A 17,480-nucleotide genomic window follows, 5' to 3' on the forward strand; every position below is an offset into this window, starting at 1 on the left:
GTGGGGATGCGCTGATACCTGTTGCTTCCAGGGAACTGACTCTTATGTGAGTCGCCAACCCCTGGCAAGATGGGAAAAGGCAGCCAGGAAAGGGTTTTGCCTTCATCAAATTTTGGTGAACTCCTCATAGAGTTTTTTTATCTCCTTAGCCTCCACATGCTCTGACATGGTTCCCAGGCCTGACCACGGCCCCCAGTGAGTGAGGGACGAGGGTTAGGGTCACGACTGCAGTAGAGAATGGGTCAGGGCAGGACCAGGGGTTGAGTGAGGTGAGGGGTCATTGGTAGGGCAGGGGGTACCCAGAGTCAGGTCCAGAATTCAGGCTGTGATGTGGGGCTCTGCTATGCTGTAGAGCTAGAGGCTAGATGTGAACAGTGGAGGGGACACGGCACGTGCAGAAGAGGGAATGGGGATTAGACAGCACAGAGGGCTTTTGGGCTCAGTTGTGGCTCTGGGTGCTGCCGTACGAGCTGTGGGCCACGTGCAGCCCAGCATCTGTATAGCACTTTCTGCTGTGGCCAGCAGAGCATCAATCCTTGTTTTTCCCGGGGCCCAGAGAGATAAGTGCTGACATCTCCCCTCTGAGGCATTGTTTCTCAGACCTGGAAACTCCCTGGCTGGGCAGGACGGGCCCCACTGTAGCCCCTCCCTGCCCCCGCCCGAGCCCCAGAGAGGGCAGGCCTGGGTAGTGGGACTCAGGACTCCCCAGTCCTTACGTGGAGCAGGCTCCACCCTTAAAAGTCAGGAATTGGGAGACAGGGGTCTTGAGGGTGCCATCCAACCTGGGAGTCAGGAGAAGCTGCCCACAGCAGAGGGTTCTAGAGGGCAGGCAGTGCCAGCCCTAACTCACATGTCTGTCCTTTGTCTGCAGAGGAACAGCTGCCCTCTGGCTTCCCTTCCATCGACATGGGGCCTCAGCTGAAGGTGGTGGAGAAGGCACGCACAGCCACCATGCTGTGTGCAGCAGGCGGGAATCCAGATCCAGAGATCTCTTGGTTCAAGGACTTCCTCCCTGTGGACCCTGCCACGAGCAATGGCCGCATCAAGCAGCTGCGTTCAGGTGAGCAGAGGGTGAGGGACAGGGGGCCGCACAGACTTTAGGAAAGGTGTCCAGCTGAAACTAAGCACAGCCTTCCCTCTTGGGCCTGGATACCTGGGAGCCACAGGAGGTCTCAGCCTGGGGCCGACCTTCTGGAGCCATGCAGAGGGCATCCACTGGGCAGGCCAGATCTTGGTACAGGCCCACCTGGCCCAGGAAAGAGCTGGACAGCGAGGTCTAGTCATCGGTGATTCTTTTACCTTCCTGGGATCATCAGAGTCTAGACTTTGGTCCATCCCGGCTCCTTGCAGCATGAGTGATGTGCCCCAGCATAGCGTTGGGCTCTGCAGGGGTGCTCTATGGGCGTTCGTCCTCTATTTTTCCTATAGCCTGGCCTGCGAGGGGGCCTTCGTGATGCTTCTCCTTACTTCTCCAGGCAGCAGGGTTTAGCCAAGAAAAGAGGCCAAAGATGCTTTATGCATCAGGCTTCAAAAGGCTGGACCTCAGGAGCTTAGAGCCAGGAGGACTTGCTGCCATCCCTTGGCCACCAGGGCCACCTGTCTCCTCTGGATATCTCAGTCGAGCCAGCTCGGAGGCCCGGGAGCAAGGATGCCGTCATGACCAGGCAGGAGGTGTCGCCCCATTGATCGATCCACCTCTGAGGCTCCCGCCAGGATAATTGATTCAGTTTTTGTGGGAACGGCGCAGGCGGGAAAGGAGGCTCAGAATCAGCTTAGCTGCGTTCTGCATTTGCCGCCAGCAAGGGCTGGACCGATAGACCTTGGTCCAGAAACTCCTGCTAGCTGCAGGCCAGTGGGCTCAGGCAAGATGGCCGGCACCAACCAGAGCCCCTGCTGCCCGTCAGCTGTGATGTCAACACTGCAAAGGAGGACGTGACTCTAACCCTTTCAGGGCCCTGCAGGCTTTAGAGGTGCCCCTGCCACTCTCTGGGGTTCCAGCCCCTCCCTGCTACCTCCCATCAGGTAGACACCCCTGCAGTGCCCAGGGGAGGAGGGACGGATGAGCTGCTCAGCAGGGCAGGATTCAGGCCCTAGCCATGGCCGCCTGAGACGGCCTACGAAGTGTTAGCTCATTTAATTTAATTAAAACTCAACAAGATGGAGGCAGCTGTAACGCAGTTAATTAAAACAGCCATAATCAAGGCAGGAAATGGTCCGGTAGCATTTGCAACCGCTGCCCAGCGCTGCCCAGTGGCCGGCATGGTTCGGCTCCTCTGCATTTCCCCATAGTCCTCCCAGGCAGGCTCCCCAAACAGGCAGATGGTCCTCCCTGCAAGCCTGGCCTCCACCCCAGAATGGCACTGACTGCCCGTGGCAGCAATTCTGGGAAGGCACACTGTCTTGCGTGCTTGTTCATCAAGTATTTATGCAGTGCTTACTGTATGCCAGGCCCTGTGCCACCCATTCACTGCCCAGTGAGTCGGCGCCTGCCCGTTACTCCACTGGCTGCTGCTCCTCCCCTTCTCCCTGGCTTCCCTCTCACTCCTGTCTTCCCGGAGGCCTCACCTTCCCCTGCTCCTTCCTCCAGCCGGGGAGCCCTTGTCACCCTCCCCTTGCCCCACGGGCAGGGCCTTCCCCTAGGCCAGCTCACCCGCTCCTGCAGCTTCAGGTCGCCTCTCCACTCCTGCATGCCTAGGTCTGTCTCTCCAACACCTCACAGCTTACCTGAGCTTTAGACTAAAAAAACCTATCTGCCTTCTTAGTGTCACCCTGGCCGCCATGAGTGGTGACTTCCTTCCCAAACAGCCACACCCTTCTCCCCCACCCTGACCCTCTCCTGGCAAGTGGCAGCCCCCTCAGCCCGAAACCTGGGACACGCCCCGACTCTTCCATTGAGGAAGAATCAAATCTTCTCATCACCCACATGGTTCTCATGTTGGACCCCTCTTTTTCCTTCTGCTGCCTCGGTCATATCGCAGTGCCGAGCACTGCCCTCCCTGCCTCCAGGCTCCCCCCGGGAATCTGTCCCCCAGCAGCTGTTAGTTTTCCCCTTGGTGCCTCCATGTTCCGACAACCGCAGTGGCCTCTCACTGCCTGAGTGGCCAGGCACCTGCTCCCGAACAAGGCACACGGAACCCCTCTCGATCTTCCCAGCTCACGTCTCCAGCTTTACCTCCTCCATCTCAGCTACCCAACTTAGCAGTTCTGTTAAGTCCTTTAACTGCTCTGAGCTTCTGTTTTCTCACCATTAAAAAGGAGTGACAGTAAGCACTAAGTGAGACGACAGCAGTGGAAACTGTAGTTTGCTGCCTCGGGTACTGGGAGGGCTCCGTGAACCGGGCTCTATGTTACCGGTGGCCACTCCCCACTTGCCCTGAACCACCCTGACCCCATCCTTGCCCTCTGCTCTAATTCACCAGATCATGAAGCCTCTCCCTCCTCTGCCTAAGTAAGGCCTGCTCCTTCAGGACGCACCCGCCCTGTGTTGTTACTGCCTGGCTCTTGTTCTGCTCACTTAGGCTAGGTGCCGCTTGCAGGGAGGGCCTGGGTCTGGCTCCCTGCCGTGCAGCCGCCAGGTCTCCCCCAGCTCCTAGCACAAACCCACCTGTAGGACAGGTATCTCTGAGCCCTTGTTGATAAATTATTTCATGAACGTGACCTTTGGGCCCTGTTCCTGCAGACCAATGTCCACCTCTCCTGCTTCTTAGCTCTGAGGAAGACCTCATTTGACCTTTACTGCCACCTGGAAGCCGTCACCTGGAGGGTTGTGGACCCAGGGTCCAGTTCCTAGGATGACACCCTTGGGGTCTCAATCCCCCCACCTCTGTAGTGACAGACAGGATTCTCTCCCCCATTGCTGCCTGGCCCTCCACTCCAGTCGCTGCTGCCCCTGTCCTGTTACCACTTAAAAGGGTGCCCTGCACGTGTGACAGGGATATCCCTTCAGTGGAGTGGAATCAGGCCCCCAAGCACTCAGCCGTTTACAGGGACCGTCACAGTTTACGCATCGCCGACAGATCACAAAGTATTTTCCTGCCTTTTGTTGCATTTGATTCTCCCCAAGCCTGAGAAGTAGGACAGGCTGTGATTATCATGCCCACTTTACAGCTGACTTAGGGGAGTCACTTGGGGTCACACGTGGAGATCCAGAGCCAGGGAGCCCCCCTGTGCAGTCACCCAGAGGCCTTCTAGTATCGCATACACCAAATCTGGGACCTGGGGAGTGGCTGGACACTGCGGGCCCTCCAGAGTTCCACGGCCCCATCCTCTCCAGAGCTCAGGCCCTCCCTGACCGGTCCCCAGAACTTGTCAGGCACCTGCAGGCTAAACTACAGCACATGTCACGGGGCATGGCCCCGGAACAGGAGCTGGAGAGGAAGGCAGCTGGCGTGAGCCTTACTCACGTGTGAGCTCTGCTCCACGGGCGCTTTCCTCACTGAAGTGACATGACGGGCTGACATAGGAGCCTGTTGGGAATTTGAACTCGAGGCCCATGGTGGACCCAGGAGGAATGGAGACAAGTTCAGGGAGAATGGAAATCAAGTCAGGAGCAGATGGTGTCACTGGAGCAGCTAGTAGGGGCCAGTCTCCAAGTGGGGTTCAGAGCCACTGCCGGGTCCTGAAAGGAGCTGGTGGCCCACACGCTCTGCCAAGCCTGGACAGGGCGCCAAGGAGACCTCCCGTGCTCTGCACAGTGGCCTGAATGTGCAAGCCGCCATCTCATCACCGTCGAGGACAACCTGATCCACACAGCTACGTTCTCACCCAGAGCACAGCCTCCTTCCACACCCTCTGAAACCTGAGCTGAGACTACAGGGCCCGAGCATAGATGCCAGCATCTATCTGGCTGCAGGCGGAGGCCCACCGGCTCTGGCAGATAGGACCCAGAGCCAAGGGCGGAGCAGGCTTCAGGGTGGGCCTGACGCCTGCAGTCCCCTACTCTGCTGGCTGGCCCAGCTCTGACCAGAGGAGCCTGCCCCCCAACCCTCTTCACCCATCAGGGTCTGGGTCTGTCAGGCGGGCACACTGGCGGTGCATGGTCATGATTTCCCTTTGGCCTGAGCACACTGGCACCTCTCGGGAGCAATGCAGACTCCTGGGTCCCTGCCAGTCTCCCACACCCACCTTGTGAAATGGTAAGGCAAATTCTTCTTTCAGTTTGGTAGAGAAATGACTCTTCCGAGAGGTCCATAGACCCGTCACACAGCAGGTTAGGTTTGGGGAGAGCAGAGGCCAGAAGCTAGGGGTCCGAGTCCTGGGCCATTTACACAGCCACCCCCTGCCATGTCCAGCAAGCACTGTAGAAGTAGATCAGTGGCTGTTGACTTTTTCGTCTTAGCACCTCCGATTGTAAACATTAGAGAATCTCAAGGAGCTTTCGTTTCTGGAGGGTTTTCCTGTCAGCATTTACCATATTAGATATTAAGACTGAAAAGGTTTTAAATATTTAAACTTTAAAATGATTTAAAAAAAAAACATTATATGTTAAATAATATGTTTTCATGAAAAATAATTATGTTTCCTCAAGCAAACATTTCATGAGGACAGTGGCATTGCTTTACACTTTAACAAATCTCTTTAATTTGGGGCTTGATCGAAGATGGTCACTGGATTCTTACATCTGCTTCCACATTTGCTCTGTTGCAGTATCACACTTCACGGAGCTTCTGGAAAACTCCACTCTATATTCACAAGACAACAAAAGTGAAAAATGCAAATAACTTCTTAGTATCATGAAAATAGTTTTGACCTTGTGGACCCTCTGAAAGGGTCTCAGGGCCACTAAAGGTCCCCTGGACCATGACTGGAGGATCACTGTGATGATGGTTCTTCCCAGTCTCTCTGCAGCCCCTCACACCCCCAGCCCGGGTCCCAGCAGCTGCCTTTACCTCCCCTCCAGCCTCTGTATCTGCAGTGGGGAGGCTGTGCACCAGACCTGATTAGTTCCTGCGACCTCACTTACAGGCCACGTGACCTTGGGCTTTGGGCAAGTCACTTGCTGTTCCTCAGCTTGTTTCATCTTTCCCGTGTGAACATGGATAATTCCTCCTAGGCAGTTGTCATCGAGTTTAATGAGAGAGTAATCAGTGTTTGATTTGTCTTTTGGCATATTTCCCTCCCGTAGCAATGGGCAGAGAGGGTCAGGGTGGACAGCCCTGGGCCCAGGCTCGCTCGGAGGCTCCTCACTCCTCTGGATGAGGCGGAGGTAGAAGATGGGGCCCGAACACAGCCTCAGAGGAGGCACCTGCTGGGAAGGCAGCTGTTCAGACCTCGTAACCACCCTGCACCAGGCATTTGGAGGTGTGCATCTGGCCCTCTGGGCTTGAAGCACTGAACAGGCAGGGAGGGGACACCGGCCTCTGGCTCTCACCAGTCAGGTTGGGGGTAAACTCAATAGTTACTCGCTTTTTAGCAGGGTCGAGTGGGCCGTAGAAGGCGTTTGCTACTGGGGTGTAAGTTCACCCCAAGTCCCATGGTGGGGCTTGGCTGGTATGTCTGCTTTGCTTGAGGGAAACCTGGCCTGGTGGTGGTGGCCTATGGCAGGCCCTCCCTTTAGCCCTTTCTGTGTGCTTAACCTCCTTGGTTGCTTTTGGTAAGTGCTTTGTTTTGAAATCTTACCCACCTGTGAAATTTAGGTGCCCTTAAGGAGTGGGGTTGCTACTACTTTTATTCACTTTTCCCCTCGTTGGCTTCAGCCAGCTGGGTCTGCAGGAGCCCTGATTCCACCTTCCTGAGTCTCATCACCTCCAGCCCCGATATCCCCCGCCCCACCCTCCCTCACCTCCTCAGAGCAGTGCCAGTGACCGACCCGGGGGACACAGCTTCACCCGCACTCAGCCTGGCTCAGCCTGGTGCCTGCGCACTTGTCACCTGCGTCGGCCTAACTCGGGCCTCGATTTCTCTGTGTATTTAAGGCCCTTTCTCATGTTTTATTTTATCTGGTTTGGCTTTTTGTGGCTTTCCTTCCTTTTGTACTAATGCTTCTCTCTGATCTTATTTGCATTCAAATTACCTCGCCAGGTGGTTCACCAATCAGAGGTAAGAATGCTGTCCGTGCATCTCGCCACGCCACGCCACGCCACTGCTGTCACCACCACTCCATCCCGTCCAGTCCGTCACCTCCCCCATGCCCATCCCGACCTCTCCAGCCTCCTCATCTCCAGCTCCGGTCCCCTCAGCACCACCGGCCACCACACACCTCCACTCTTGGTCATTCCCTCCTGTGGACTCATCCATTGCAAGTCTGGACTGTAGAAATAACTCCACTGAGCCCTGCCTCGGGGATGGCAAGCCCTGCTTCCTGGGCCTTCCAGGCCAACCCCACAGAAGGGACCCTGTCAGCTCCCACAGCGAAGCCAAGTGCTGATCCCCAAGCCCGGTCACAGATGGAGAGTCTTTCCAGGAAGCGGGGCAGCGTGACCAGGCCTTGCCTTGCCTTGCCTCCCAAGAAGCTCCTTTTTCTTGGGGCCCTCAATGACTGCTTGACTTCCTTTTAACCTCCTGGCCCTAGGACAGGGTGAGGACCATCCTGTAAATCCCGTTAGCTCAGCACACGCTAGGAGGAACATGCAGTGAAGACTTTAGTGTAGGTGCTGCAGTAACACAGAATAACCAGGGTCTGCTGTGACCAGATCAAATGACCTGCCAGCCCCGGCTGCTTCCAGAGCCCCGCAGCCTGGGGCTTCAGAAATCAGACTCTGGACTCAGAGATCTGGGTGCGAGTTTGACTCACCTGTGTGACCTTCAGAAAATCAATCCATCTCTCAGAAGTCTGCTTCCTCATCTTTAAATCGGGGCCAGGGCCCACCTCAGGGCTCATGAGATTTAGAGGAGGAGACAGGGGTCTGGGCGGTGTCTGGCTTGGAGCAGCCACGCTGTAAAATGGTTGCTTCTGCACTGATTTTATTCACTTCATCTCTTCACACGTCTCTCAGCATCCTCGGGTACCTCTAGACCCCTCAGTCCAGGGCCAGGGTGGTCTCAGGACAGAAGCTGGGCTGAGGAACAGCTGCCTCCCTGTGGGGCGTCTTGTCCATCACCCTCCAAGGACAGGACTGACCCTGCAGACCCCCCACCCGTCCTCTCAGCCTGTACCAGTTCATGTCCCTGCCGCTGGGGCTTGGTGTTGACTCCAGGTTTGGGAGTTTCTGTGTGCATATAGGCTCAGGGTCTGAACTGGGTCCCCTGACCAGTCCTGTTTCTCAGCACGGGAGCAGGGGGGGGGGGGAGCCTCCTCCCCCAGCAGGGGTCCCACCCAGGCACTACTTCTCGTCCCTGCCTGTGGCATCAGCCACTGTGTCTCCCCTCGCTCCCCAGCTGAGCCGACCCAGTGCAGCACCCCCACCCCCACCCCACCACTAGCCAGGGGCCTGACCCCACCTGCTCAAATGAACATTTTCTGTAACAACGTCCATCCATCCCATACACATGACCTGTTGAGTGCCCGACAGGGCTGTTCTTGGAGGAGATGGGTATTTGGCACGTGCACTGGGCCCTCATGCTCGTGCTGCCTGACGCCCAGTGGGGAGGGCTGAGGCTAGGACCAGGGAGCAGGCCAGCCCTTTGTCCTGCGTCGGGGTTGAGCCTTCACAGGCTCTTCCCCCACCTCCAGCGCCCAGCCCCCTGCATATTCAGGGCCCCTCCTGCTGCCCTGGGCCTGGGTGGTGGGAGAGGGGTGTCAGGCAGTGAAGAGGCCACAGCCAGGACCCGTGGGGGTCCTCCCCTGGGGGCTGGGCCACTAGAGTGTGATGTGGAACTCTTCCTGTGGCCCCTGACCAGTCCAGTCAGGTGGGGTCCCGCAGGTTCTGTCTGTGTCCTGTGTGGGTGTGGTGACCATCAACCAGCCTCCCCTGGGAACGGTGGGGCTGTCAGGGTCACCCTGGCTGTTCCATGCAGGTGACGGTTTTCTGTCAGGCTGTGTGCTATGGGGTTAAGTGTCCGTTGGGCTGTCCTGTGTGGGTTTGATTGTCTGTCGGTTTGTTCCAGGGAAGGGGTGTTGCCTGTGCCTCGGGGTGTTACTGTCACAGACAGCTTTCTGGTGTGCGCTCATGAACAGTGTTTTTCCAGTGTTTACTGCCAGAGCTGGGGGGGTGGCCAAGTCAAGTGGTTACACCTGCCACCTGCCCTCTGCCTTGGGCTCCCCTACGTGTACCTGCCACAACTGGACCTCTGTGAGGGTCCTTTTCAGCTGCCCGCCCCCTCCCTCCCTCCCCCCCCCCCCCCCCACCGAATCCTGGCTCCTGTCTGTCCGTCTGCGGCCGGAGCAGCCCCTCAGGGCACTGGCCCGAGTGGGAGCTACAGCCTCCATTAGCCTCCTGAATTATGCAGCAGCCGTGGTGGGTCGAAGCACTTTAGCAGGACCAGGCTGAGGAGAGGAGCCGGAATGGGTGGGGCCAGTGGGGTGGGGATGGGGTGGGAGGAGAGGATGGGTGCTGTGAGCAGGGCACCAGGCCCCCAGAGCAAGCCCCTTCCTTCCTGCGGACTTCTGGCGGGCGGCGGATTCTCAGGCTCTTGCCCAGTGAGAGCCGTTGCATGCTTGCAGCTCCCAGGCCCCCAGGTATACAGGCTGCTCCCACCTATGCCTGGCTCCGCGTTGCCTGGCAGGCCCGGTAGGTCTGGGAGCACTAATGGGGATGCTCACTGGCAAACGGGCTGTAGTGCTGGACACTCCAGGGCGGTAGGGGGTGTGATGGAGCCCCTGGCCCAGCCCACAGGCCCTACTAGACTGCAGGGCAGGACAAGCAGGATTGTGTTCCAGAGTGTGACCCTTGCTTCCAGCCGGGAGGCCAGTGGGCTCATCAGGCAGAGCTTCCTGGAAGCAACACTGGTGCCCAGGCGTGGCCCCGATTTTTGCAACATCTCGTCAACACAAGCCCAAATGCTGTCAAAGCCCCCTCCCCGTGTTCCAGGCCTGACCTCTGTCGCTGTGTCCCCACAGGTGCCTTGCAGATTGAGAGCAGTGAGGAGTCGGACCAAGGCAAGTACGAGTGTGTGGCGACCAACTCTAAAGGCACACGCTACTCGGCCCCCGCCAACCTCTATGTGCGAGGTAAGCATGCAGGCAGAGCCCAGCCCTGTCTCTGCGGAGCCGAACTGGCCCTGCTGGGCACGTTGTCCGGAGCCCTTGGTGTGGACGGTGGGGGCTGCCGTGGGCCCAGTCTCTCCTTTCCTACCTCTTTCTGCCGCAGCAAGAACAGCCGTCACAGCGCTCCCACTGGGCAGACTCCCTATGTCTACCGCTACTTTTCCTTCCTTCTCTGCAGGCCCTCTGGGAGGCAGCCGCTCTTGGGAGCATTTGTATCTCTTGTAGGTCCTGCCACGTGGGCCCAGAACCCCACGGGAGTCTCGAGCCTTCCAAGCAGACTTCTCACTGTCAGTGTGTGTGTGTGTGTGTGTGTGTGTGTGTGTGTGTGTGCACAGGCGAGCATACATGATTGTGTGTAAACATGGGCATACCGGCCCAGTATCCCTCGAGTCTGTCCTGCCTACCCCAGCCGGTGGGGGCGGGGGGAGGCCTCCAGGCCAGGTGAACCTGCCCCTCTGGAGGCCAGGTCTGCCCAGGACCTTCCTGGAGGAAGAGCCGGCTGTGCTGTGTCACCAGCCAGGACCCTTGTAGAGAGGGTCAGTCTGAGGTAGTTGTGAGCCCCTACAGGTGAGCACCTACTGTGTTTCAGGTGTTCCTTGCTGGCACTTAATGGATTGTGCATTTTCACAAGTCCAGATACCCAGCACAGAGGGCTTGGGGACTGTTTTGGAGTATCCAGTGTCTGCTCACAGCCCACGGGTGACCAAAGCCGGCCACCTGCTCCTTCTTGAGGACACCCAGGGTCTGGTGTGCACAGTGCCCAGTAGGGACCCTGCTTCTCCTCCCACATCCCCTCACTTAGCCCTCCCGCACAGATGGACATCATTACAAGTGAAACTGTCTCCACTCAGGGGATTTGAAAAGGAAAGTGGACGCGGCTTCCTTGCAGCGATGACTTCATCATGCTAAGTGCTTAGGGCCGCTTCTTGAGGGGGTCATCTGCCTGTCTGCCCAGGCCCTGTCAATGGCCTGTCCCACTCTTTGGGGCCACATGGTCAGACAGGGCAGGGAAAATCAGGCCTTCAACCATATAGTTATGGAGGAGCTGCTTTGTGTTAGGGCACAGGTTCCCAAGAGGCCCAGCCTGCCAGCCCACTGGGTGACAGGCAAATTGTGCTTCAGAGACCATGGAACTGTCTTCATCAGAGTTGGGGGTGTGGGGTGGGAGGTCCCCACTCAGCCCCCTTGTCAGGTGCCCTCATCAAGGCACGCCTAAGTGGACCCAGGGCCTATCTTAAAGAACAGCATCCGAGCAGAGAGGCCAGGCGCCTGAGAGCCACCCACAAGGCCAAGAGAGTGGAGTTGTGAGGTGCACAGCCCTTCCCCACACGGCTGCAGCCAGAGCTTCTGACTGGCACACAAGGGGTCTGACAAGGCCCCTCCTAGAGAGGAGCAGCTGGAACAGCCCTAGGTGCCTCCTCCCACCTGGACTGTCCATTCCAAGTGCTCTGCGGTCCTGACTGAACACTTCTTCCAAAAGATCATCGGGTCCAGAGTGGCTGCATCAGGGAGAGGAGAGGCCCGGCAGAGCCACTGAGAAACCCTTGCTGCCTGGGTATGGGCTGGTCCTATGGGCACATTTCCTGGAGCAGAGCTGCAGGAGGTCTTACTGAAGCAGGAAAAGGCCCAGACATAGGTGATGGACCCTGCATTGTTATCTTGACTGGGTGGTAGTCCCTGAAGTCACCGTCACACTGGCCTCAGCCCTGAGGCGAGGCGGTGGGTCTCTTTGGAGATGAGGAGAGTTCAGCCACCGTAGCTGCCAGCCGGGCACTAACCAGGGAACTCTTACCTCCAGCCACACAAGGTCCTCAGGCAGGACCCTGCCATGGTCCATCCCCCCTCCCCACCAAGTCTTCCTAAATCACCTTTCTGGCCAATACCCACAAAGTCTTTGGGGCAGGGAGTGTGGGAGTTTCTTTAGTTCAGCCCCACTTGCCAGGGACCCTAAGGCAGGCCATCCCAACCTGGCTCTGTCTTTTCCTCCCTCACACACATGTTCCTGTAGGCCCTGATATGTAAGGTTCAGCCCTAAGTTTCTGTCCCCAAGACCTGACTTATACCCAGGCCCCACCTGAACCTGTACCTGCCCTGTTTGGTCAAAAGCAATTTGCCCCGTAGCCCCAGGACTTGTAATGAGACTTATAGACGCCTGGAAAACCTGCTCCTAGAACTTTTGCTTCCCATGTCCCCACTGCTCCTCATCTCTGTCCTGGCAAAGCCCCTGCTTTCCACCCCCAGCAGTGCAGAGGGCCCATCAGCCCCAGCTCCTCTGAGACTGCCTCTCCTGTGCTGGCCACCAGCTCTATCCTGAACCCTGCTTGTGAGTGCGCCGCCCATGGAGAAATCCCCCAGTGCCTGCCTGCTGCCAGCAGAGCGGCTGTGAGGTCTCCTTCCAGCGCAGGCACCTGGGGCCCCTCCAGGCCAGTGGGCTCCGGCTGTCGGGAGCCTCGGCATCCGGGTTGGTGTGGACTCTAGCCCAGGTTTCTCAACCTCAGCATAGTTGATACTTGCAGCTGCATGACTCAGTTATGTGGGGCTATCCTGGACATTGTATGATGTCTAGCAGCACCTCTGGCCCCCTAGATGCCAGCAGTACCCCCTAGCCATGACAATCCACAACCTCTCCAGACCTTGCCCAGTGTCGCCTGGGGGGCCCTACCTGCTGGGAACCACTACAGTAGATAGACGGCCTCCCTGCCAGCATTCACCTCCCTCCATCTCTCTTCTCCTGCTGTGTCCACTGGGCTTGAGGCCACATCTCCTCCTTGGATTTGTTTTTGGTGCCTTGCATCTCCTCTGTCCTCCAAACTCTCAGGGCTCCGCTCTCTGTCTGAGGCCCTGCAGCCGCTGCATTTAATGGGACAGCATGTGTGAAGCTCCCGGCACAGTGGCAGGCACATGGGAAGTGCTTGGTGGCCAGTGACCCCTGCTGCTGTCGAGAGAGCTTTTGGGGATGCGTCATCCAGTTACACGTGCCTTTGCTCACGGTTGCCCACAGCTCCACCCACAGTCCAGCGGGCCCAGGCAGGCTGGGTGGACCAGCCTTTCTGTGTCACCATACGTCTTTGTCTCCGAGTGACTCACACTCTCCTTCCATCCACAGCGTTTCTCTCCTCCAGCTCTCAGGACACAGAGCTGCCAGGGGCCAGGGTGTGGCCACGCCCAACCTTCCCCCTTCTCTTCAGGGAGCTGGCCGCTGGCCACAGCTGAGTCTCAACGGGGCAGTGTCTCTACAGCCTTTCTCCCCATAGGTGTCCATACCAGCTCCTCAAGCTGGTGCTGCGCAGTGTGGGGCTTCCTGAAGGTGGTGGGAATCTAGCAGCCCGTGTGCCTTGGTGCGTTTGTGGGCTGGGTGGGCCCCGACCCCAGAGCCCAGCTCACTGGGTCTGTCGAGCCGTGGGGTGTGTGTGAGGCATGGGGGCCGCCTGTGCTCCCCTTTCACCCCGCCCTGTCCCACCCTTGGTGCCCCAGCACCTGCCAGTGGGACCCAGCCCTGTCCACCATGTCCTCCATGAGTCCTGAGTCTTTTGTGAGCGGCGTGGTCCGCGTGCACCTGCGTGCACGTGCGTGTGCGTGGGGCACAAGAGTCTTGTCTTGTTTCCATGCTGTGTGGGCAGTTGAAGGTTGGCCTGTTTTTACTCTCTCTGTGTTTCTCCTTGTCTTTTTTTTATTCCCTCCTCATCCTCATCGCACTCTGCCATCAACCCAAACTCTCATCTCTCAGATCAGCGAGAAGGTTGGTCCTTTTCACTTCTTATCCATCTGCAGTTCGCCCGTCGATGGGATGCTCCCGTCAGTATGGCCCAGAGGGCTCGGTCAGCTCCCTCAGGCTCGCTCCAGCCAGGCCTGCCCGCCAGTCGGGCTCCGCTCTCTGCTGTTTGGGCCGGCAGGCCGGCAGGACCAGGGGTGGGTGGGCTGGCCCCCTGCCCTGCATGTTTGTGCCGCTTGGGTCCCTGATGTGCCACGTGCTGCATGTCCCCTTAGCTGGGCTCCCCTGCTGGGGCGGTCAGGCAGGCATGGTGCATGACACGAAACTGTGCCCCCCTTTGTGCCTGGGCCGGGCCAGCTCTCTGTTCCAGGTGGGGCTCAGGAGTGGTTGGGGGAGCTGAGAGCAGTAGAGCCTTACGTGCGCCTGTGGGGCCTTTCTCCACAACCGTATCACCTAAACTCCACCTTTGCCCGAGCTCAGCTGCAGCCACTGGAAAGACGAAGGGAAAAGGCTAATGTAGAATGAGCTCACCCCACAAAGTCCTGCGGGTCTGCCCTGACCTTGAGGTTCCCACCAAGCCCCGATGGGCCTCGTGAAGTTTGGTGTCCATGGCACAGGTGGGTGGCATCATCTTGGGCACGAAGGAAATCTACACTCTTGTCTTTTCCCCCTTTCCAATCAGAGCTGAATGAAGATCTTCCCACCTGCCTCAGCCCCTTTGCCCAGGCCCTCCCAGCCCTCTGGTGTTTCCTCAGGCCTGTGCTGGGCGCTGAGCATTCAGATTCAGGGAGCTCACACCTGACCAAACAGTTGACTGCAACTTGGTAAGGCCCACGTGGGAGCCAGAAGAGGCCCCGGTCCAGCCACAGGTTGGGAAGGGCTCCGCAGAGACCCTGCTCCAGCCCATTCCAGAACATTCTCACATGAGGCTCTGTTCTCAGCCCCACCCTCAGGGCCAGACCTCTACTGCTAGCCTTGGGGCCAGCAGCAGAGGCTGGCACTCATTCCTGTGTCACATGATCTCAGTGGTCAGAGGAGACTCACCTGTCCACTGGGCTTTAGGCTGAGCCCCAGGGAGCAGACTCCGACCACCTGGTCCCCTTTCCTCCGTGAGGGAGAAGAGAGTCAGTCGGGAGGAGGGCTGAGGCCCCAGCTCAGATATCAGCCCTGAGCATCCGTCCATATGCGCTCCTGAGCTCTGGGGCATTTCGGTTACACCATTTCGCTGACCAGGCGGATCTGCCGGGGCGTCCAGAAAGCAGTCATCAGCAGACAGCCCAGCCTGCCTGCGGCCGCCTCCCCCTACACCCATTCCCCCACCATCCTGGTCCCACATCCCTTTTCTGTCTCCCCCTCTGTGGTCCCACCAAAAATAAGCACGCATACAAATATTTAACGGGAAAGCAGAAATGAGTTTCTAAATATTCCAGGGGGATTTGCCGGGCTGGTAATTTGTTTGGCGCTGATAATTACATCTTACATTTTTCCAGCTTTACTTAAAACTGTGTGCCGAGTGCGCCGGCATTTAATTACTGCTCTGCAGCAGCCACAAGGTTATTTATTAAAGAGTTATTTTATCTTGATACAGTGGATCCTGCCCCTCATCCCCTCCTTAATGTTGTGTTATTTTCATCAGAGAAATTTCTGTGAGTGAATGCAGATTGCGGGGCTGCCTCCCCCTGCGATTAGGCTGTCACTCCACTGAATGCTGATGCCTCCGGGCGCCACACCGCCCTATTATAGGGGGTTGTCAGCGCAAATAATTAGACTTAAAAGTTACAGCTGAAATATAATCCAGACATGGCAGAGCCCTGTTTTGGAAATTGTCTATAAAATGTCAGCAGTAAAGATGCACGGGGAACAGTAATAGACCGGCATTGTTGGAGCCCAAGATTAGACCTAAGTGCATTTTTCCTGGCTCTGGCTTTTTTCTTCCCTGCTGTTGCTCTGTCAATAGACTGAGTCCAGGGCAAGTTCTGCCCCTTTTGGAGGCCTTGTGTCTGGGACGGTGGGAGGAGTGACCATAGGGCTGCTGCAGGGAGGCGCCGGCCACTCCTGGCTGTTAGGGCGGGGGTGGCTGTCCAGGCAGGTCCAGGGTGCAGGGCCCCACTGGCACTCGGGACCCCAGGAGGCCACCTCTTACCTCTCTTGCCCCCACCCTCCCTCTGCAGACATACCCTAACCTCCCTCACACTGCAGGGAAGATGAGCCTGAGCTTTGGGAAGTCTCGCTCCAGAGCTCCTTGTGTGTGCCCGAAGCCCGGTGCTCCGGCAAAGTCAAGGGTGCATCCCTAGCAGCCTCTGGGCTTGAGACCCTTGCCCGGGTGCTAGGGATGATCCTAAGGGTCACATCTGACCTCATCCTTAGTCCCCGCAATGTTCTGTCTTCCACCTGCAGGTAGGAGGGGAAAATACAAGGGAAAACAAAACTATTCTCAACGTTTATTCTGAAGGGCCTCCACTTCCTGACAGTGGAACAGAAGACCTTGTCCTCCCAGGACTATTTGGAGTACAGTCCTGCACTTTCTACACTGCTTTCTATACTGCTTAGGTCGGGACCCAAGGTTTATTGGCCAAGGACCTACTTCCTTTCCCTGGGGCTCTTTGTTTTTATGTCCCGGGACTAATCAGGCCCCAAGATTCCACCACTGACTAGGGTCAAGCTTGCAGCCATGGTGTCCCCTGGCACAGGGTTTCCAAGTCTCATCCTTCTTCTGTATGTTTGTTTGTTTATTCTTGAGAGAGACAGAGTGTGAGGGGGGACGGGGCAGAGAGAGAGACATGGAATCCAAAGCAGGCTCCAGGCTCTGAGCTGTCAGCACAGAGCCTGACACGGGGCTCAAACTCACAAGCCGTGAGATCATGACCTGAGCTGAAGTCGGACACCCAAACGACTGAGCCACCCAGGCGCCCCATCCAAATCCCATCCTTCTGCCAACTGGAGAATATCTTCTGCCAGCCCTGGCGGTCCAGAAGCTTCTCCCTAGAGCCTCCCAGTTGTCTTTTTTAAGACTTATCAGCCAGGGCTCAAAAGGGTGTGAGCTTTTCATCACACAGACGATCTCCTGGTAATACGTAAATTCAGGCATGGCACTTAGAAAGATCAGTCTTAAGTCGGTTCTCTTGTCTGTAATTGGGAGGTGATAGCATCTCTAGCAAGGAAGCCTTCAGCACGTAATAGATATTCAAGAGTGGTTTCCCTTCCCCGAGCTTCTTTCGGTGCCCATGAACGAGGAGGACATGGGCTGAGAATAAAGACCTGATCAGTTAAGAATGCTCCCCTGTGCCTGTCCGCCCAAGCCAGGACTGTGCTGGACCCCTTCCTTCGTCGGCAGGCCTGGGCCTGGTCTGCAAATAGACCTGCCTGCCCGTACCTCTCCTCCCACTGCCAGCCCCCCAGGCCCAACCCCGGAGCTCAGGGAGGGCCCGCAGCACCAGGCTGGGCAGTGCTTCTGTCTGTACATCCCAGTCTCACTCTGGTATCATTCGAGGGAGTGAGTGCTCAAAGGGCGCTCTTGTGGGTCCCTCCTGCCAGCTGTGCCCAGGATCCAACTATTCTCTGCCATGCAGAACTCTCTACCTGTGACATGTTGTCATTGTTCCATGTGGACTCCCAGCTTTGGGACAAGTGACAGAAACCTACTTAATTGGCTTAAGCAAAACAAGGAGATTCTTGTCTTAACCA

The 17,480-nt window shown here is 57.4% G+C and overlaps 1 protein-coding gene across 21 annotated transcripts in view; it reads left to right on the plus strand.

The window, feature by feature from the left end:
* PTPRF (protein tyrosine phosphatase receptor type F) overlaps positions 1-17,480 on the plus strand; it is an 88,607-nt gene that overhangs the window by 36,909 nt on the left and 34,218 nt on the right. For 10 of the 21 annotated variants that reach the window (XM_045035680.1, XM_023258592.2, XM_023258599.2 and 7 more), the window contains 4 exons: positions 872-1,060; positions 7,021-7,038; positions 9,938-10,048; positions 13,812-13,823. In XM_045035680.1, the coding sequence (XP_044891615.1) occupies positions 872-1,060; positions 7,021-7,038; positions 9,938-10,048; positions 13,812-13,823 (330 nt within the window). The remainder of the gene's footprint in view (positions 1-871; positions 1,061-7,020; positions 7,039-9,937; positions 10,049-13,811; positions 13,824-17,480) is intronic. The other 11 variants (XM_045035677.1, XM_023258601.2, XM_023258602.2 and 8 more) reach the window with 3 other exon arrangements.

The sequence above is a fragment of the Felis catus genome, chromosome C1 (assembly GCF_018350175.1).
Source record: "Felis catus isolate Fca126 chromosome C1, F.catus_Fca126_mat1.0, whole genome shotgun sequence".
NCBI classification, from domain to species: Eukaryota; Metazoa; Chordata; class Mammalia; order Carnivora; family Felidae; genus Felis; species Felis catus.